Here is a 22,106-nt window from a genome sequence, read left to right on the forward strand (position 1 = left end):
TGGGAGGGTTGACGCACTGGGTTCGGTGGCCTGGCCGTGTGTCACAGGCCCAAGTTCTGAGCCGAAAAACTGTCTTGGTCAGGCCGCTGCTCAGAATGCACCTAGCGTGCACGAGCAGTTTTTGGTAGTGACAGGTGTTTTTGAGGTTGGTGTTGTGGGGCAGACTGTGCGTAAGGGAAAGAATGATCCCGAGAAGGTCGTCGCGTTCGGGGGCCGCCATTCCGCTCCAGCATCAACCCTGCGCTCACGCGGCCAGCGCGCAGCATTAGCTTACGTTGGGGCATTGGAGAGGCATGGCACTTGGACTATGGGACAGGAAGCGAAGTCGCATTTGGCGATACCATTCCGTCTTCCCCGAAGTTGTGTTCGCCTCATGGGGTTAAATTGTGGAGACGCGTTCACATTGCAACGCTCCACGGTCGGGGCCATTTGCAGAGGGTTTGGAAATACGCGGACGCACTGTCGCGCCTTCACAATGTTGCTTGGGGGGGCCACCATTGAATTGCCTCCCAGCCTTAACACCGCCACGACGGATGTGAACGTTCCCGTTCACCCGTCCTTTTTCTTTGGTGGTGTGTGTGTGTGTGTGTGTGTGTGTGTGTGTGTGTGTGTGTGTGTGTGTGTGTGTGTGTGTGTGTGCTGTGGCTGTGCGCGACGAGAGGCCTTGGGTGCTCGATCCGTGCACCGACTTGATCGATCCGCGCACCGAACTGAACTTTCTGTGCACCGCAAGTGAGCGAAAGCACAGCCGAACATTCTTGAAGGGACGTTATCAGGCTACGCATTCAAGGAGGACATTTGCGTGCGTGCGCATAGTGACAATGCAAACTTTCTTAACGTTTTCTTTTTGTTCACTGCAAAATTGCCCGTGTTCTTTGACAGTCTTATTCTTTTTGTTCTTGTTGTCGAGTGCCGGAATGTGTGTGCGTGTTTGCTGTTATAGCGCGCATCAGTGTTATAGGTGGAGGTGTCTCGTTGTTCATGGCGTTTACGCGCTCCAGAGACACGACCCAATTTCTTTTTTTTTACTCGCACTTAGTGATTTGAGCATTTTTGGTGGGTTTCCGGTTTGCTAGAGTATTCCGTCCCTCTTGAACGGCTAGTGAATAGGTTGTGTTTGTGGTTTAGGTAAGAGAGGGTTGGGATCACTGCAGAAATGGAAGGGGGCTCATTTGTGGTTATACCTAGCTCCTTCCACGTGTTTTTGTTTGTTTGTTTGTTCCGCTGTTATTGCTGAAGGAGAGATGAAACGAGTGGCCCTTTTAAACTCTTTTCGGATTGACTGAAACAAGAGGTCCAGTAACCCTCTTAAAGGGGGGAGTTGTAAGGTCCACTTATGAGGTCAGTGGCCAGGAGCGCAGGCTGCGAATAAGAACCCGCCACTCTCTCTAGCGACGTAGCACTGCCAACACTGCAGAGCAGTCGACGCCAATGTGTCACGGCACGCACGGGCGACGGATTGTCTGGCCGAAGAAATACCGCGGGGATAATCCACCATTGTGGACGCAGACGGTGCCGCAGGGTTCCCACAACTATCGGCGTGGCACGCGGGGGAGGTGCGATTACCGACGTCGGAACGGGTGCCGCGCGAGCATCCATTGTTAACGCGCCCCGCTCAGCACGACGCACAGTCGCACCTTTCGCCCTCACCCTTCGGGGTCGTACGCGCCTGCTGGACCACGAGCGGTCCGTCGACCCAAAGATGGCGGCGCCTCATTGAATATTCCGTAGCGTGATGAGTGACAGCTGTCTGCGTGAATTTGGGCACTCCCTTACGCGTGTACGAACGCTACACGGGCGTTCCAGAGAGAGAGTGTTCTCGAGGTGTTATAAGGCCGAACTTGGCCGTTGGATATCGTTCTTGTCTGAGCGCCGAGCTGGGCAGTTCCCGGCGGGACAAGGCGTCTCGACCTTTAAAGCTTGGTTGGTATTTGTGAGCCCCCTAGGCTAGAGATTACGATCGCGTCGGAGGTTTAGGGTACAGCGCCGTACCGGGCAACTAGACGGATCTTGCGGCGAGACAGAGTCTCTGCCGTCGTTTCTCGAGCGGTTTATGTATGCTCCGAGAATAGGAGAGTTAGACGACGTTGAGGAGCTCGAGCGATTTGTGCGCACTCGGAGCTATCGTCTAGCTAAAGTTTGAAGTTTTTCCCTTTTCTACTCATGTACCCAGTTTTCCTACTGTAAATAGCTGTATATAGACTCTTCGTTTCATTTAATCGACCCCAACGCCTCGACGTCGTTAATTCGACCGCCGTCTCCAAGAACTTCGACATCATCGCCCTACCAGCCTCCTGCCAAATCAACTGGAGCCCGGGCGATTGGGTTCCTGATCGACACCGGACTTCGGGGAAACGAACCACAACCATTTTTACTCAAGACGTTACGCGGTTGACCCATTCTCGATATTTTTAACGCGATATTCTCAACGCCTCAATGACGGCGGCCGTCCCGTCGCGCACTGCATCATACGTGAACTTTACGCAGTGGATTTCAGCAGAGGAGGATGGTAAGCGAAAGCGCATCAAGTGCCTTCAAAAAGCTCTTCCGTACTAGAAATTGCCCCTGGGTCCCTCACGTTGTTGAACCGATGTGCATCGGATTGCGCCATTCCGATACGGTCAAAGCAGTGCCGATTAGAAGCCAAGCTTTGTTCGGCTTACTCGTGGTGACCGTCCCGCCATCCAAACGCTGTAAACCCCTACAACCTATTCGACAGCGAACAAATACCACACCAGAAATCTCAGCGTTACAACCATCGTGGTTAGACGATGTGTCCATTCTTCTTAATTGCTTGTTTTTAGTCACTTTTTCGGTTTTCGCTGCTTTCTCGGCATTTAGCATTTTACAATAATTATTCAAGGGCCCTGTTGCGGTCTGTTGGCTTTGGGACCATTACCTGTATATTGCGTGAATGTATTTTAACACCATTGAGAGTTGAAGTTGAAGTTTATAAGGAAGTTTGCAAATAATACAGTACATACATTGGGAAGTAATACAGAAAGAGGTCTTTAGTTTTTCACTGTGGTGGACCACTTTTTAAAAAGTGCATAAAAACAGGTAAAACATGAGCAGTCAGTATAAATGAGCAGAAATATAATGTCGATTTATAAACAAATCGATTCGGCAAAGAAAAAGGAACAAAGTCCGATGATGATCGTTCATTGCTGATTAGGCCAAAAATCAGAGCGGTGGTTAAAAAAACAAGACACGTCACTGGACATCAACAACATCAAAATTTCGAACAAAAAGAATTTAATTGCAGCAAAACAGACCAGGCTGTTGTGTTAAGCCACCATAAAGCAAACAGAAAATGAAAACAGGAATATTGCAAATTCATATTACACAATGAACACATAACGGGGATCATTCCAGCAACGGGCTTTCACTGGGATGGATCAAGAAAAATTGGCCGCGTATCTGCTCCTTTCGTTGCAAATGTCGTCAAAAGACGATAGTCTTTATCGAATTTTGCCAAGTAAATGCCTCCCTTTGCTTTTCCGCTCACCTCTCATGTTGTTCCTGTTGCGTCGCGCTCCTCCCAAGGTAAAGACGCCAAAGGACTGCTTCAATCATTTTAAATTTCCCGCGTTCCACTGCTCCAAACCGGGTGTCTCGGTGCCAATGCTGCCGTACGGCGAAGACGCGTGTGAATTGAGGCCCCTTACGTCAACGTTTATAGAACCGCGTTTCCCTAGTCCACGTGCGTTCCAAGCAGATCGTGGAATCTATCTAGTGGAACCTTTCGTAACTCTTGCCACTTGATTTCTTCAAAGGGCGCCAGGAGCTATATATGGCGCGGGCGACAGCAGGTGACGGCGGAGTGATATTTTTTTCTCAGTTGATGAAGTATTTAATCTCGCCGAAATCAAACATGTACGGTTTTTTTTAAAAGGACGCTGCTAATATCACTTCTGTATTAATTTGTTGTCTTATATATGCGTAATGTCTTGTTGCTGTTCAGCAAAATTGACAAGTGTGAACATTACACCGGACTTAGACGGGCACATTTAGCTGTGACTATATAAGACTTTTGCGCGGGCATTGTTTTAGTTTGACCGGGTGGCTGAATCGAGTCACAGATAGAAAGACGGACAGACAGACATACAGACAGACGAAAATTTCTGGGTTTAAGTAGCCCAAGAAAGACTATCGTCTTTAAAAAATAAAATCGCTACACTCAGAACTACGGCGGTCAACTGGAGACGTACAGCTTCCCTGTTTTTATACGTGCTCGTTGGATTCATAGCGTGAGTGAATGAAGGAATGTTCAATAAGAAACATTTAGGAGATCTCTTGAAAGATTGCAATGGCTTTCGACTTTTCAGGGGGAGGGCAGGTTGTTCCACAATCTTATCAATTGAATTCAACCGAATGCTTTCCGTAGCTTGTACGGACTGGACGAAGCAAGAAATTATTTCGCATTAAAAAACGCGCATTGTTATTGGTAAGATTTGCTCCTCCTGTTACATAAATAAGGTAAGAGTGGCTGAGGAAGTTAAAAGTGGTAATTCTTAAGTTGTACAAAACGAGCTCACTAATTGAGAGAAGATTTACAGATCGCAAAAGAGGGGTTTGCTGGGTGTATCTCGGGCTGAAGGTGATAATTCGGGCGGCTTGGTTTTGAATATGCTGCGGTGACGCAAGGGGAGACGGGTAAGTGTTCCCCCAAGATGTTATGCAGTAACTTATGTGACTATGGATGAAAGCATTATGAAGAGTAATTAACGCGGACAAACTGAAATAACGCCGAGATTTCACCAGTAAACAAATTCCAAAGGCGGCTTTTTTTGCTGAGGAAGCAATATGTAAATGAAATTTAGGATGCCTGTCCGACTGAACACCAAGGAAGGAGCTCTGGGCAGTACTTATTATGCGGTCGAGTAATCATAACAGTAATTGTATCAGTGTGCTGGACGCGCGAGCTGAATATCAGAAATTAAGTTTTCGCCATATTTTGTAATTATTTTTTTGACACCACAACTTAAGGTTTTGGAGGTCAGAGTTTAATCTCTCAGTTATGGCTTCAAAACTTGCATGGGGCGTAAAAATTCTGGTGCTATCAGCATGCAGCAGGAATTCCATTTCCGGGCTAAGGCGGTGCGGTAGATTGTTAATGTATACCAAGAATAAAATCGGCCCAAGAATAAACCCTGAGGAACCTCAATGTTGATAATTTTGGTGTCTGACAGCTCATATGATAAAGAAATAATTTTTTCACGGTCAAGTAGATAGCTTTGAATCAGTTTCAGGGGGGGGGGGGGGGGGGGGGCGATTATTCCATTTTGCCGCGTAACATGTATGCGTTTGTTTGTTTATTTATAGTTTTTTTACTGCCCGGCAACGCCCGGTTCTGTTGTCTGTGTCAAGCGAAGAGCGTCTTGCATTCTTTATTTATATGGCGCATCGGCTATCTCATTCAGATAAGCAGACTGTTTCGTCACTAGCCCACAATAATTTTCTCTGAGCTACAACCTTCTGGATGCAAATCGACGGTTCAAGAAACACTCGCGCCGAAAGATAAAAGCCTGCAGAGCAGACGCCACGGCTTTCCGATCATCGACGCTCGCCCACACATGTCACTTTGTTGACTGCTGCTTCGCCGCCTGTGTATTCTTTCAGTTGTTAAGGGAGCAAAAGTTCGTTCCAATAAACGTGCTTTCCTTCAAGACAACTGCGTCGTCCTTGGCTTCGTGACATCTGGTGGAGGTGGAGGCTTCGTGACAACCTCAGGAAGCCGCCTGCCCAGTCGAACTAGAGCCAGCCTCCGACTGCAAGGATTGCCGCCCGATTTCGGCCTCCTGCCAGAAAGACCCAAGACAACAACACCCAGTTTTGTTCGACTGTTCTCGAAGCAGAAGAATGAAAAAACGTTTCATAGAAATTAGCTGGTTCTTTATTATTGTGGAAAAATTGAATTTTTTATAATCTCGGATGTACTTATTGAGAGGTTGCCGGGTGAGAATAGGAATGGAAAGGCCAATTAATAAAATCTGGTGGTCTCTGATACCATCTACGCTTTGAATTGAGTTTACAAGTTTGGGAGTTGAGACCAAAACTAAATCGAGTATGTTCGCACCACCAGTGGGCATCGTAATCACTTGGGCAAAATTAAACATAAGGAACAAATCAAAATTTTTTTAAAAGGCCTTAATGAGCGGCCAGATTAACCCAATCAATGTCTGGGAAAATGTAGTCGCCACACAACAATCAGTTCGAATGGGGAAAGCGAGAGGTTAAGTCTAGGACAACACAGTTCTGTGAAATTATCGTCGGAGTCGGGGGCTCGATAACTTGCGATTAGTGCTGTTTTACTAGTTGGAAAAGTTAGATTTACGCACAGAATTTCATGACGGCATTCTACATCAATTCTAGAGGAATGCAAACTAGGCTTTACAAGCGCCACAACCCCGCCTCCACGGCGCCCCAGCCTCTCTTGCCTGTGAATACAGTACGAAGATTTCGCGGAAAGTAGTTCGTTAACCTGAATGTCCGGATTAAGGTGCACGATTCAGTAAATATTGCGAGAGCAGTGCTGTTATCTTCCAGTAGAGCTTCAACGGTTTCTTTTATGGGCGGGTAGCTGCGGATGTTAGTAAGCATTACAGTTGAATGATATGGAAAGCTGAAATGACTTTGAACTGTTTCCTGGGAATCGGTCATTGCATCGTAGGTGTGTTGTTTCTTATCAATTGACAGTTTGTCAAAGCAGATTTTGAGGATTGCGTTACTTTGATGCCCAAAGAAGTATAACTTTAGCCTTGCGAGGCGCACGTGTGCTGAATAGTCTTCCCGTATGAAGAAGGGCGTTTCCTTCAGTTTCCGCGAAGACTGGAGGATTTTGGATTTATCTTTGTACTCCGCGAACTTAACGATCATTGGGCGAATTTTGTCGGTGCAGTTGCGACCGAGTCGGTGCGCACGCTCTATACCAGCGTCAGTAATATTCATTCCCAGGCTCGTGGGGCAAAAAGATATTATTTTTGCCTCAGATTGGGCCCAATTTTCTGTATTTTCGTTTTAGATGCGACGCATCTCATTCACTCGCCTTGTCCCTGCATCCATCCGGCGTTGTCGGCGTTGTCGGCGTCCACCCCTCCCCCATTCTCCTCGCCGCGCCAGCTGCGCTCTCCGCCGCTCACCCCCTCTCCTCTCCGATAGCGAACACCCTCTCGCAAGGGGCATTGGATTGGATTCGATTGGATTGGATTGGATTGGCTTGGCTTGGCTTGGCTTGGCTTGGCTTGGATTGGATTAGAACTCTACGATGCTTCGCATCACCTCAGGGTTCCCCTCGGGGAGATGGTGTAATTTTTTAATTCCGAAGAATATGAGGTTTGATCGGCGTAGGCGGTTTTCAGCATCGTCGCATTTGTCAGCGAGTTGCTTTATCTCCTTAGATAGAGAAGCTATTTCGGAGGTAGGGGGGATTCCAGAGGTGGGCTTTTGCACTGGTTTGTGTCGAATTTTTTGTCAACCTTATCTAGACCCGACGAGAGGTTGCCGACAAGATTTTCAATGTTAGCATGAGTCAAGCCGATAGATGCAAGTTCGTCCCGTGTGGTAGATTGTGAAAGTTCTAGGCAGGATACCTTTTGTGCAAGGCTTTTTAAAGTTTCGGGTGGTCCCAGATTCAATTCAACATCACCCGACACAATTAAAAGTACACCGATAAGGTGGCACGTTGCACAGTATTGAAAAAGGGATTGATAGACAGTTTTGCGACAGTAGTCAAGCAATTCAGTGCTCTGAAACGGTTCCTGTCGATGCCAACAGTTTTCAAACAGAAAATTCCTTCCGCGGGGCTGAGTTTTATTCTCTAAAACCTCTGTTTATTTTATACGCAGACTTAATTCAGGCAGGATCACGCACCCGCCGAGGAGGCTTAGTGGCTAAGGCGTTGGGCTGCTGAGCCGAAGGAGGCAGGTTCGATCCCGGCTGCGGCTGCTGCTTTTGCAGATGGTGGCAAATAGAGACAACGCCCGTGTGTCGCGATTTTGGTGCCGGTTAATAATCTCCAGGTGGCCAAAATTATCTATAGCAGTCTACTACGGTGGGCCTCGTACTTCAACTGTGGTTTAGGCGCGTTAGACCATTTAAATCAGAAAAGGTTTGAAGGCAGGGTACTGCCGCTCAATCATTTAGGAGAGCGCGCGAATGAATGGAGTTACGAATACTACGAGCGGGTGAAGCAAAGCGATTGGTTGCAAAGGTATATAGAGATGATATTAGGAAGGGGGAGGACGGAAAAAAAAAATATGAAAATAAACCTTCAGAACAAACTCATCAGCAGAAACGGGTAGCGCTTGCTTCGCAAACGGTATAAACATGTCAACGGAAGCGACAAATGGGGAAAATTGAACTGACGGACCATAAAAGGCGCAGGCTGTGATTCGTCTCCGGCACTTGGTCAGAGCGGAAGGCCGCGTGGATGAAGGGCCAGCCCAGTCACTGCTTAGTCCCCACGAGCTATGCAGCGCACTCGCTGTCCACTCTTTTTGCATGTTTTAACGCCGGTCAAGGCTACTACGGCTTGCGTCTTGGCTCACCTTCGGCGGGAAACAAGTGTGCCACACGACGTTTGTTAGACGGCCGGAGGCAAGAGACCTCGCAAGGCGGTGTTTGGTTACGTTGGCGGCGGCACTCTTTTACTATTTCAGCCGTCTGCGTTTAGGACGGTCGTAACGTATCCAACATTTGGCAACGGAGCGTACGAAGCAGGCCGTCAGCGGTACAAGGTAAGCGATGGGACGAGCCAACGGCTACGGAAGCAGCAGCCCGTGGTGCCAATTTCGCCTAGGGCAGAACAAGAATATGACAAGGCCCTGCGCGGATTGGGGTGGAGCCCACTGTCGCGTCCGTTGTGAGTTTCGCGTATTTCCTAATGCCCCTCACCCTTCCTTTTATCCACACACACGCCTTAGGTACTAAAAAGACCCACCTACCCAAACCCGGATATTTTTTTCACTGGGTAGATGTTTGCCTTAAGCAGGATAGATGGCCTGGAATATAATTAAATCCACGGGTATACGTCTCAAATTTGTTAATGAAGAAACGCGCCCTCCATTTTCGTCCAGGGTGAGGCGGAAACCGGACTGCAGGAGAAGAATACTATTGACGTGCTGAACAAAAATTTTCAGCCGTCACGTGTTTTGAAAATGGCAAACTCTGCAGAGATACCATGAAGGATTTATTGCTATGTGGAGCGCTTCACGCTTTAGCCTGTGTGCGTGCGTGTGTGTGCGTGTATGAGTGTGTGTGTGTGTGTTTGTGTGTTCCTGTGCATGTGTGTATCACGGTGTGTGTGTGTGCGTGCGTGCGTGCGTGCGTGCATGCGTGCGTGCGTGCGTGCGTGCGTGCGTGTGGGCGAGCGTGCCTATTATATATAATTTCGCCGGTCTAGTGTCGCTCTCCTCAGATAAGGAGGCAGCAGTTATGTTTGCATCAGAGATTCAAGATTCCAGCTATTCGATCGTTACGCGACACATTACTTGGCTAGTACTGTAAAGACATAGAGGGAAAGAAATATCACTGTATTCGCGCCCATCTGGAGTAGCAAGCCCTACCGTTGGGTGGGGCTGATCTCTTCAGCTTTCATCAAGCGGTTACTCTCTGTCTCTTTTTCTATTCCCAGGGCAGTACTGAAGCCTAGTCGTAAGAAGTTAAAATCAGATTTCAAGGTCAATACAAACCCGTTACGCGACAGGCGTGTGCTAGTTTAGTTTTTCGAGCCTCACGTCCGCCCGCATATCCACTGCCGGTTGCGACGCGCGCTGAGCTGCCTGCAATGCCTTCTCAATCGACCAACATTGTGCTGCCAATGAAGTTCAATGCAACGTCCTCGCCGTCCGCACCACCGACACAGCCATGGCAAAAAAGGCGGCAATAGTATTACCACTAACGCGAAAGCAGGCCCCCTCCACAATCACCACGGATTCTCAAATGGCAGTTCAGAATTTCGCCTCCGACTGTCTTCCGGCTGAGGTACACAAACTTCATGAATAAACACCGCCAACATCCCCCGTAGCAACCATCTGTGCGTGGCGGCACGCTTGCCTGAAGGGGAATGAAATTGTCCACAGTATGGCTCGAGAAGCATACGAGCCGGGGCCAACGCATTTCCCTACTATGGCCCTATGGAGACCGGATGACCACGTACGATTAAATTACACGTATTCTACCTCACGGTAAACACGAAACTCACCATACATGAACCCACGCACGCATCTTTAACAGATGAACACATTACCAAATCCTGCCGGATTGCATCGGCTACCTACTTTTCGCTCTCTTATGCCCTTTACCGGATTGCACCGGCTACCAGTCGATCGGCAACCTTCAACACCTTATCGGGGGATGCACAGTAGATTTAGCTTGAAAACCTTAAGTAGTTGCACTCAACTTGAAAGCTCTCGGAAGTGCAGAGCAGTGACTCGCCAGACAGGCGGTGGCGCCGTTATCCGCTCATTTTTACCACCGCTCACGCTATCCCCCTCCCTGTTACACTCTTCCGTTGATGAATTGAACACAGTTTTATACAACGCATTTTAAATTTCCCGCCCGTCTTCGAAGTCCTAGCTTGTCCTCTGCGTAGAACAGCACGAGCGGGAATTCTGTTCTCTTTGCGATTGCATTCAGTCTACATGTGCCGAAGCTTTACTGCTTAGTTAAACGCGTCTTTTCCGCACCAACGTTTTTCGCATACTATCGCAAAAAAAATACTCAACGAGCTTTCCTAACAAAATGAACGCGGGGGCTACGTTCATGAAAGCGGTGGCTGCGGGGTCTGCGTACACAGAACTTGCCTCAAATATACCTGCAGTTTTCTTTGCGCTCAGTAATGGAGAGATGCATGACAAGTTCCAGCGGTTCAGGATTTTCGAATAGTTATGACTATATAAGCCGCTTGTTTTTCGAAGCTTCTGGGTTATGCCTTAACGCCATGGGGCTCTGTTTGGGTCCGTTATGTCGCTACTTCGTCTGATTGCGGCGGTGGCTAGACATCATTAGAGCGAACGAGTGACGACCACAAGGTGGGACCTTTAAGTGATCTGCACATAAAATAACCACGGGTGAGCAGTGGGATTACGCTTTCTGCTGACCACACCAGAAGGTTCATGGTTTACTGGTCACCTTGGCGGCCGTGATCGCCGTCAGAACGCCGGCCACCATCGTAAACTAACACTCCTTCGGTAGAACTGTGTTCTGCATCGTCTTCAGAACCAGAGACGGTCAGCTAGCAGATGAGGTGGATGAAAAGGTCAGACGGAGCAGTCAAAGTTTATTGCACCACTCATGTTTCTGAGCGTTGTTCGCCTCTGTGTGAAAGGGAAGATGAATGCCGACGACAGCCGCGCCTTTCATTTTATTTCACGAAGCATGCCACACTTATTTTTCTTGCTCAAGATCACCTTTTCGAAGTCAGGCCATTGTGTAAGTTAAACCTTGTTAATGTTCAAGGCTACATGCAGTCCGCAACTCACCTCAGTCGCTCCCTGGAGCAATTTCCCATTTGGTTTAGAGCAAAAGCTCTCCTTATGGAACCGAAGGGGTCCTATAAAAAAATTCCCCCGCATTTCCCCGAGGGGGAGAATGTGAAAGTGCGAATGCACGGTTGTCGGCCCGCTTGCGGCGCTTGCGCTCGGCCCCCGCAGCCCACCGCCTCGCCGCCTTCTCTTCCATCTCTTCCATCGGGTTTGTAGTATCACGTGTACACCACGCAGTTATCAAGCCGCTATAACGCCGCTGAGTCGCCAACGCACGCCGCTGACGACGTAGTTTGAATGCGTTAAACATATAAGGCGCGTCTAACACTCATATCACCGTCGCGTCCGTGGCTTGGTCGGTAGAGCGTCGCGCTGCGGCCGCAAAGTCCTCAGATCGAAACCTGGCGCCGGATGCTGTTTCTTTTTCAAATATAGAGGAGCACTGCGGACGCCAACGCCGCCGGCGGTGGATGGTTTGGGGTCGCTTATAAAGTGCATTCGCACTTAAAAAACTAATGTCCTATAGACCGGATGGTCCGCAAAGAAACTCTAATACGATCTCTGGACACGCGGCGCTAGAGTGAAGCGGGGCTTCCATTGGGTCAAAATTGTTAGTACTTGAAAATCGAGAAAAAGAAGTTCCAGCTAAGACAATATACGCATAAATTATGAAGAAGTAGTACAATAGTGTACTTTTATCTCATAAACCACGTATCGGTATAAATTTGGATCGTTCGTAGTTGCGTTTTATTTGTGGGCGAAAAATCGCCGTACTGGGTTCGGTTTTCGTTTGCGATTCCCGTCTTTGAAAGTTCGACGATCGCATGGACGCACATTCAGCGAAGGTTCGACGATCCAAGGTTGTGACGCACTCATGAGGCAGTTTTATTGTCACACACGTTTCGTGCTTCTCCCAAATTTTCTAAGCAAGGAACGGTAATTTTTCTTTCTCATATACAATTCTTATCGCACGGATCGAACAGTCTTCGCCTCGAGAACTACGCAGCTTTATACTACCTGTGGTGCACTTGCGATACTCCGCCGTTGAAATGCTCTAGAAATTTCACACTTCCTCGGACACCGGCGAAATCATGGCGAGAGAATCTGGGTACAAAAACTCTTTTTACTTTTTTTTTTCGGAAACATGGTTGGAAAAGGTCCTGTGAGCCCTCTGGGCGGTTAAGTTTATACATGTGTACATCTCCCGTGCCCCTCCAATTTTTTTATTTCTTCTGTTTTCCCTCTCTATTTCCCCTCTCATCTCACTGTATTCAACCCCATCTGAAGTAGCAAACCCTTCCGTTAGTGAGGCTTGCCTTTTCAGCTTTCATTAAGCGTTTTGTCACACTCTTTTTCTAAGCCCCTGAGAATGATTCGGCTCTCTGGCACCCGCATTTAAGATCGGTGTGTCTACAACTTTCGTTTTCCGATCCACTTGAGAAGATAACGTACCCAAAAAAATCATCGCGGCAACGTGGCACGTCAAACGTGCTCCACGACGAAGTACCGATAAAAGGAAGACACTCCAGTGCGCACATGAGCCAAACCACGGCCTTGCGCTCTTCAAAGAACACCGAGGAGATAGGGCCCTATCCTTACACATTTATGACGTGAAGGGGAGTTAGCGCGATATCTCCCAGCAAAATGACAAACGCAATCCTCACAACAAGCCTGCAGACATCTCGGCCTTTTTGCCAAGATCAAAGTGTACTCTGTCGCACGAAGGGACAAAATGTTTATGAGAGTGGGTGGGAGTGATAGGACGTCAGAGGTCAAGTTGATCTTGTCGCGTTTGGAGTGCTTGCTGTTCCGCATGCGATCTATTCCTCGCCTCGCTTTGGGTCAGCGGCAATCCTTTCACAATCCGGGGCTGGTACCTTAACGCTGGCGAACTCTCGTATGCGGCGCCTTTGGCGATGGCGCTCAGACAACTCCGACAGCCAGCCAAATCACAGATATGCTTACATCAACCTCGTGTGGATGCACAAGCTCCCAGGACGCGGGCCGCTGGAAGAGGCCGGGGAGAGGAGGTTGCGGTGCCAGAGGAGGCTGGCTTTAAAAAGCTGGCAGCCTGGTGTCATGTTCTCTGTTCCATATTCACTTCTCCGCGTTTAAGACAGGTGTCCTTGCCCATCTGCGGCTGCCTGCTATGGATCGCCAAGCTGAGACAAAATGGAACTGGGTAAGTGTTTATTTATTTATTTATTTATTTATTTATTTATTTATTTATTTATTTATTTATTTATTTATTTATTTATGTGTTTGTTTAATATTTTATTTATTTATTTATTTATTTATTTATTTATTTATTTATTTATTTGTCGATTGATTGATTGATTGATTGATTGATTGATTGATTGATTGATTGATTGATTGATTGATTGCGGCGATCAACTGCCCAAGCTACACTTGGGCTGTGAGGCAAGCCGTAGTGGAGAGCTGCGTATTAATTTTGCGACGTGGGGATCTTTCGCGTACGCCAACATGCCCACATGATAAACAGTGTTCACTAATTAAAAAAAAAGTATTTATTAATAACGCACACTCATTATCGGTTTTAAATAACCTATGGAATTACTGCACACTTGATCAGGACACGATAAAATTTGTTTCAATAAAAACGTGCGCACCTTTCTGTGGAGCAAATGAAGCGGCCAGCAAACGAGCTCGAACCAGCCAACGCCTCCTCTCAGAGAGGAAATTGAAATTAGTCACTTGTGTCGTTGTTGTTCACGGGTAACACTTAATAGCCTGACCGACTTGACCCACGGGTGAAGGACTGCTAATCATGCCGTTCAGGGCACGCGGTGATTGCCTCCATGCCCAATCTATTTCCGGCGGCGTAACCTAATTCCAGGCCGGAAACTTGTTTCCGGGCCGGAAATGTATTTCCTGCAATCGGCGAGTGCAGACACCGAGCTAGACAGCGTCTTATCTTATGAGACATATTCTTTCGGAGGACCGCATGCTGCGTGGCGACCTTTTTTGTCCCATGCCGAGTGCAGCCTCCTCCACTTCGAAACTAAACGAGTGACAGCAAAGGCGAGTGACAGGGCGGCTGTTCCCGCGGCGTTTTTTGTTTAACTGAACACGCTCGAACAATGCGCGCAGACAGCTTCCTGGTTCGGTAACGAAAGTGTCCCACGTATTCCAGCGGAGGTAAAGTGAGTAGACCCCGTTCGGAATGTCGCAGGAGGTGGAGTACGCCGTGTTGGGGGTCATGATGTTCCTCAACCTTGGACTTGGCCTGTACTTCTCGATGAGAAAAAAGACGCGCTCTACTAACACCACAGCCGAGGTTTTCCTGGGAAGCCGAGCCCTGCGTGCCGTGCCGCTGGCTGCCTCCGTGGTGGCCAGCCTGTTCTCTTCGACGGGCCTGGTGGGCCTTACGGGACACTTTTACGCGTACGGCTTTCATCAAACCTGGCTGTGCGTCACGACCATCGCCGTCGCACCGTTAGCGGGACATCTGTTCCTGCCTGTGCTGTACGGCCTCCGAATCACCTCCGTGTTTGAGGTGAGGCATTTGAACTCCGTCGGCTGACCCGTTGTGCGTCTCTGTTCTTGCTGCTGTTAGTTAACAGGGAATCTAGCCTTGCAAAGGGTGCTCGAAATTGCGCCACCCGTTCACCACCTTTTTAACACTATGCGGGGAAATTACCATGATTCACATAGGCTTGTGTCTGTCAAGGCTTTACCCCTATTGGTTGTTTAAGACATTTTATTACACTTGAAACCACTGTTTTATCTACTGGTTGCAGAACACTGTTGGCAACGCGTGGTTCACCATAGTGATTACTCAGGCGATGAAGCGTGCCGTAGTGAAGGGCTCCGGATTAATTTTTACCACCTGGGGATCTTTAACGGGTGCCAGAATCCCGAACACACGGGCGTTTTTGTTTTTCGCCTCCACCAGAAAAGCAGCCGCCGTGGCCGGGAATCCAACCCGCGTCCCAGGGCTCAGCAGCATAGCGCCTTAGCCACTGAGTCACTGCAGCTGGTTTCACAAAAACATCATTAAAAAATGGCCACCCTTACTGTATGACAGAGCATTTTTCTGATCGGTGACTGATTCAATAAAACACGAAGGTGCGAGCCTAAGCGGCAAGCCCTGTATCGAATCTCCCACTAATGTTGAGGTATCCGTTGGATGTCGCATGCGCGAATGAAATTTAACAATATAATGTTGACTTTAGGGATTTCGAGACTAAACGATTCACACAAATACTGCCTGATGCAAATTGAGTGCCTATAGTGTGTCTATGTTGGAGTTCGCGCACAGGTTTCCCGCGTGTTCAGAGAAATGAGCCACCGCACCAACTTGATTTTTAGGTATAACTTTGAAATGCTGGATTTCCGCTTTACATTACTGCAATTTTAGTAGTGTCTAGAGCAAGTAGTTGCTGCTATTTACAACTTTGTGTTTCCAGAATTTATCTTATTCTGCCGAAATAACGAAACAATCAACTTACAGGAAGAGAACGCACGAATGTCTCTGCGACTTCCAGAAGCGTCTTTAGAGCCGTAGTCTATAATGACGACCAGTAGGGTTAATGCACCTGTTTCCAGATGAAGCGAGCGAGCCTGGAAGTTGCAGTCTTTTTTAATATAATTCGGCTGCTTTATCATATGTCTCCTTCATTATGTATTCACGTCTATCATCCGTATAATTTTTGCAATAGTGAATGTTCATTATTGTTTGATATCACCGATATGGTCCTTCATCATATAGATTGGTATCGGGAAACGTGAGTGTTTGTGAGCTGAGTGAGATATATTCGTGAGGAAAAATAACTAGTGCCATATTCCTCACAAAATGCTTTCTTTAAACGAGGACCAAGCTCAGGACTAACCTTAATACAGAATTTGAAGAGTTGAAAAACCGATTCATGCCCTATAAACATAGACTATTGCTTAGGCTGAACTCAGTGGAACAATCTCGGTTCACATGCGTGCATGCCTCACAAGGCGTCTTCATTGTGACGTAGTCATTTGTAATAATAGGGGGCGGAAAATCTTAAGGAAAATTCTTATCCAGTTATCGTTAACGCTATCATCATTTTGAGGGCGTAGAGCAGGCGTGATTTTTCATGACAGTGCCGTAAGAAGGATTCCTATTCGAGGTAAGTTTTGGAGGGGGGGGGGGGAGGTGTAGAAGGGGTGTGCACAAAAAAGCGAAAAGAGAAATACCGAAGCAAGGAAGAAATAAAAAAAAATCGTTGATTTTTCTTCGGCGGTAAAATTCAAATTCGCTCACCCTCGAGTGAGATCATATGCATACATCGAAGCTGCGAATGATTGCTGGGTAGCTTGGAAGAGAAAAATAATTACCCGTAGTTGTAATTCATACCACGCAGAGTTATGACACAAACCGTCAACTCTCCCCTCCCCCCTTTTGGGTAGTAGGAAGTCAACAGGGAGGGGGGAGGAGGGAGAGCCCCTTGCCCCACCCCCCTGCGTGCATCAGGGCTTTTGATCTCTTTCGTCGATATCTATCGTACCCCAAAAAAATGCAATAGAAAGGCGTCGCCTTCCCATCTTTGAGATCAGCGGACAAAGAAAGAAGAGTGTGGGTGTATCTGCGTGTGTGTTTGTGTGCGTGTGCACGCATCGAGGGCCCGTCATATTAGCACATCCTATGCGCGAACATTCTATGTGTCCACCATTGTGTACACCATTCCACCATGTGTCCACCATTCTATGGGTTCACATTCTATGTTTCCACCATAATGGGGAAAATGCTCATTTTTCTTTTTTTTCCCTTCTAGTATATACGAATGCGGTTCAACTCGGCAATTTCCCTCACCGCCTGCGCGAGCTACATTTTTCTCACGGTAAGATACCTGAAATTATTCCGGGCCAATGTTTACGAACTATCAATTATAGGATAAGTATCAATAAAAGCCGCTGTATTACCAAATGTTGCGCGTAGAAACCAAAACAGTATATTTAGACCCACTGAAAATGTTTCTGGTAGCCTAATTTGCGTTCCTAGTGGGTACATTTATTTGGGAATAAAAGCATTACTATCAGTTAGGCCTGAGTAGTAATGTATCGTCGTATAGACGTTTCGAGGGTACTGTTGCACTGTGGAACCAATCTTCACATCTTTCATGGTATTAGAAAACTTTCAATGGCTAGTTTATACCTTAACCTACGCTTTTTTACCGGATCATCGAACGTAAAATATGGTCCAGATGTAATTGACGAATGAGCTGGTGTGACGTCAGGGGAAAATCACCCAAGCTGCAACATCTTTTCCAAATGTTACCACATGTGTTAGTCAATGCAGATACCAAATTTTCAGTGACCTCAGCAGTGGTTAAGTGGTTAAAAACTGTCGGCGGAAAGCTGACGTAAAATCCTAAAAACCCAAAAAACTGTTCTTGGGGACACAGCGGAGAGTTGGACGCCTGTTTAGCGTGTTATCTTTTTTAGAAAATGAAGAATGGTGACACAGAACGTTTGGTGACTACTTGTGAAATGCAACACTTTCTTTAATTTGTGATTTACGAAATATATGACAATGCTGCGTGGCGTTTCATTTACGTTCGTGCTACTACACACAGTGCTGCCCAGGTGGCAATGCCTATTGTGGACTATTTCCTCCTTTGGCCAGCTGCCCTATGCCGCCGGAACGCGAGAAGCTCTGAAGAACTAAAACAAAAAATCTAAAGCGCGGCGTCTTCACTCATACTAGAAATTATGCACCCTACAGTATAATGATGACTTGTGCTTCTAACCCTCACTCATTCCCCCAACTTAACATCCATACATGCTCAATGTGTAAGGTGTAAGGCAGTACAGTGGACTCCCGTTAATACTAAGTCCACGGGGACCGCAAAACGCTTCGAAGCAAATTAACATCCAACTTAACAGAAAGCACAAGAAAAGCATTGTTTCTAGTCCGCCACACGTTTTCCTTCTTTAATTCATTCAGAATCTCTACTTTCGCCGCCAAGTCGAGCGTAGCACACCGTAGCCATGATAGCCGACACTTATTGCCATATTGAGAGCCTCAAGTTTCTGCCACACGAACCGTTCGCACGGCGCTGTGTGCAACAAAGAATGAGAAAGATGCGTACGTTGGCGCGAGTCTCAACCGGCGTGTCGCCGACATAACTACAAAGCACCGCGCTGTCTTCAACGACGATAGTCCGTCTTGGGCTACTTAAACCCAGACAGTTTGGTCTGTCTGTCTGTCTGCGACTCAATTCAGCCAGCCGGCCAAAGTGAACCTGAACCTGCGAAATAGTCTTATATACTCACAGCCAAATCTAAAAGTCTAAGTCCGGTGTTAGTGTTCATACTAGTCAACATTGTTGAACAAGAACCTGACATTGCGCAAATATAAGGCAGAAAATCAATACATGAGTGATATTTGCAGTGTTCCTTTACTGAAACATTCATGGATGCTGCTGTTTGAGATAGAAAATAAAATACTACATGAACTGCATGAAAAAAAAAAATTCACTCCACCGTCGCCTGCTGTCGCCCGCGCCACTATAGCTTCTGGCGGCATTTTAAGAAAGTAAGCGGCAACAGTTACGACAGGTTCCGCTAGATTAGTTTCACGTTCTGCTTGGAACGCACGTGGAGTAGGGCAATGTGGTTCTATAAACGTTGAAGTAGGACGCCTCAATTCACGCGCGTCTCCGCCGTACGGCAGCGCTGGCATCGAGGCACCCGTATTGGAGAAGTGAAACGCGGTAAACTTGAATTGACTTGAGCAATCCTTTTGCGTGTATACCTTGAAAGGAGCGCGAGGGAAGACGAACAGCATGAGAGGAGAGCGGGAAATATAAACGAGGTAGTTACCTGACCAATGTCAGCAAAGATTATCGTCTTTTGTCGACATTCGCAACGAAAGGAGCAGATACGCGGCCATTTCTTTTGAGCTTGAAAATGTTGAATTGAAAAAAAAGGACGGTCACTTCTTTCGTGCTTTTAGTACGACATCACTTCCAATTAACCGATATTGTGAGATAATAAAATTTGTAGTGAGTTGTAGCTGCCAATTACCGAGCAATTGTTTTTATTGAATTGCATATAAAATTGCCTGGACACGCACGCCACAAAATAACCGAAATTTTCAATTGAGCGACTCCCAATTATCCTGAGTCGACTGTATAGCCTTTAATCTGTATTATAATTCAGGATTCATACGACACGTTTATATCCAAATATTGCCGAAATACCGAGGCTGTCCCGCCAACATCCGGAATTAGTTCACTTGTACTATAATAAATCGTGCATATATGACCACCCGTTGCAATAAAAGTTCGCTTCTCTTGTTATAAACCACCATTACAGAGTGAATTTCAGTTGTTCAGTGCAATTAATGTGGATAATGCAGATAACGGAAAATGGTCCCGTTATGCATTTCCGCCATTAGTTACCAGGGTAATTTATCGCCGATGCATATTACGGGACTACGGTGATCTATAGCTGCGGGAAAAAAAATTTAACAAGCACGGATTGCAACCAGACGACACTTGAGACAACGAGAAAGAACAGTTCACGCATTCTGCGAAGTGTACTACTTGGCCACAATTGCTACGCCTTCCTTCTTTTTGTTGCGTGTTCAATGTCCGCTTATGCTCTTCACGAAGACTGGCGCCTAAGCGCTCTTGAGAAGCATAGTTTTTTCCTCTGAAATGTGCCTAGAGAATGTGTCAGCCGGTGCCACGAGCGCATGTGCTCAACTACCACGTGGGTAAACTTTGAAGCAAGCCGTTTTTCGCTTGCCACTCGTAGATAAGATTTTTTTGATAAGCTAAGGCGGCGTTTTATTTGCTAATTGAAAACGAGGGCTAAGCATCTCATTCCGATAAGACAAGTCGGCCCGAAGCTCAAGGTGGGTGCTTTATATATCATTAGAGTGTGGCCTTGAATGGCCTCGGCAGTGACACGGATTGTGTCAGAATACAAGGAGGGCCAAAGGAGAACTAGAGCATTCTATCCGTGTACAAGACATGATGAATTATTAAGAAAGATTTATTTATTGATTGATTGTGGTTAGAAATGATTATAAAGTTGGTAGATTGGAATTAGGCGGATTAAGATGTGATAAAGTGGAATATTGATTGAATAAATATAGTATTTATTAGTGAGGTGGATTAACATCGATAACTATGAATGCGTAATTGAGATGGATTCGGCGTAATTAAGTTGTAATAAAAGAAATTAGGGCGAAAAAGCAGATTAAGGTGCAAGAACTAGGGTATATAAATACAAATTAGGGTCGTTTAGGATCGATAAATATCGACTAGTGACGGTAAAATAGTATGGCTTCTGTGTCGATGGGTGGAGATATATATAAAATGTACCCACTGCAATAGCACGCCGGGATGCCGCCATAAAAGCACCTTAGCCGGCTTAAGTGTCCAGAGAATATATTGTACCTCCGACAAAATAAAAAAAAATTGTCCTCTGAAGTATTGTAGATCGCTAGCTGTTATACTGATTTGAATTCCCAGTTTCCGCATAGAAAAAATAAAAGCTTGAGGCATGTCTTTAAAAAAACAGAAAAGCTTAAACAAGGCTTGAAACAGGGACTAAATCTAGTGATATATTGTGCCCTTATTTCAGCAAAGCATCGGGGCACTATCCATTTTTGCCGCCAGCTTGACAATGGTAACAGGTAAGTAACACAAATATTGGTAGCAGATAAAAATTCCTCATTTACACTCTCAATTATGCACGAATTTTTCTATGTTAAAAATAAAAATCTCGGAAAATCATTTTGGCGAATTGTGGACCTAATGGGAATTGTTTTAAGCAGTAAAACATATTTGTTGACATTGTTGGTCAGAACTTTAGAAAAAGAATAGAAATATCAGTATCAAACGCTTATGAGGCAAGAGAACTCGAAATCGTCAGTGGCTCATCATAACCTGCAATGATGGAAATTGCGTAAAAAAGAAATGCCGATAAGCTGACTACAAATTGCGAAACAAAGAAGACATTATTTTCCTTACTTATTTTAGCTTTAAATTGAAGTCATTTCATTAAAAACGAAGCATGATCGTGGACATGTTGCTGAACCTAGGATATTCACAGCCAGAGCAGAAAGCTGTCGTGTAATGATATGCTTGGGTCTTGTACGCTATAACGTATAACGTATGGCATACACGCGCTAGCACACACAAAATGTAAACCGAATACGGACGGAACATTCCGCGCGTTCCTAAACAATTCAGTTCTTTTAATGTATCTGCATGACATGAAATCAAAGCACTGCAGGAAAAAAACGAAAAAAAGTGATGGTCCACATTATAACACCCGAAAGAGACATAACCGCGAAACACGCTGGGCTCTATTATGCGGAACAATTACAGGATTCGTAATGCAGCAAGGTTAAAATATAAACGAAATATACATAATGCCGTGCCTAGGTGTTTTGTCCCCATTTTTAGCAGCGGGTTTAGATTCTTCAAAATAATCAAACAGGCTGTGATTGTTTTAGACAAATGGTGAGAATGATTCAATATAAAGCTACAAGTGCAGTGACGTTGAAAACCCAGGTGCACAGCCGATGCATCGGACAGGCCCGCGTTCTTCCCTGCTGTTTAGAAATGACAGCGTATCAAAGCCTTTGAAAGTTAGCGAAGCGCCATG

At 46.3% G+C, this 22,106-nt stretch overlaps 1 protein-coding gene across 2 annotated transcripts in view; it reads left to right on the forward strand.

Moving 5' to 3' along the window:
* The first annotated feature begins 13,249 nt into the window (after positions 1-13,249).
* Positions 13,250-22,106, forward strand: part of LOC144152884 (sodium-coupled monocarboxylate transporter 2-like) — a 69,759-nt gene continuing 60,902 nt past the window's right edge. The window contains exons 1-4 of one of the 2 annotated variants that reach the window (XM_077684414.1): positions 13,250-13,668; positions 14,641-15,003; positions 17,255-17,320; positions 21,078-21,129. In XM_077684414.1, coding sequence (XP_077540540.1) covers positions 14,671-15,003; positions 17,255-17,320; positions 21,078-21,129 — 451 coding nt within the window. In that variant the 5' untranslated portion in view covers positions 13,250-13,668; positions 14,641-14,670. The remainder of the gene's footprint in view (positions 13,669-14,640; positions 15,004-17,254; positions 17,321-21,077; positions 21,130-22,106) is intronic. The other variant, XM_077684413.1, reaches the window with a different exon arrangement.

This window comes from Haemaphysalis longicornis, unplaced genomic scaffold (genome assembly GCF_048455015.1).
Source record: "Haemaphysalis longicornis isolate Haplotype H1 unplaced genomic scaffold, Haemaphysalis longicornis Haplotype H1 scaffold_9, whole genome shotgun sequence".
In the NCBI taxonomy this organism is placed as follows: Eukaryota; Metazoa; Arthropoda; class Arachnida; order Ixodida; family Ixodidae; genus Haemaphysalis; species Haemaphysalis longicornis.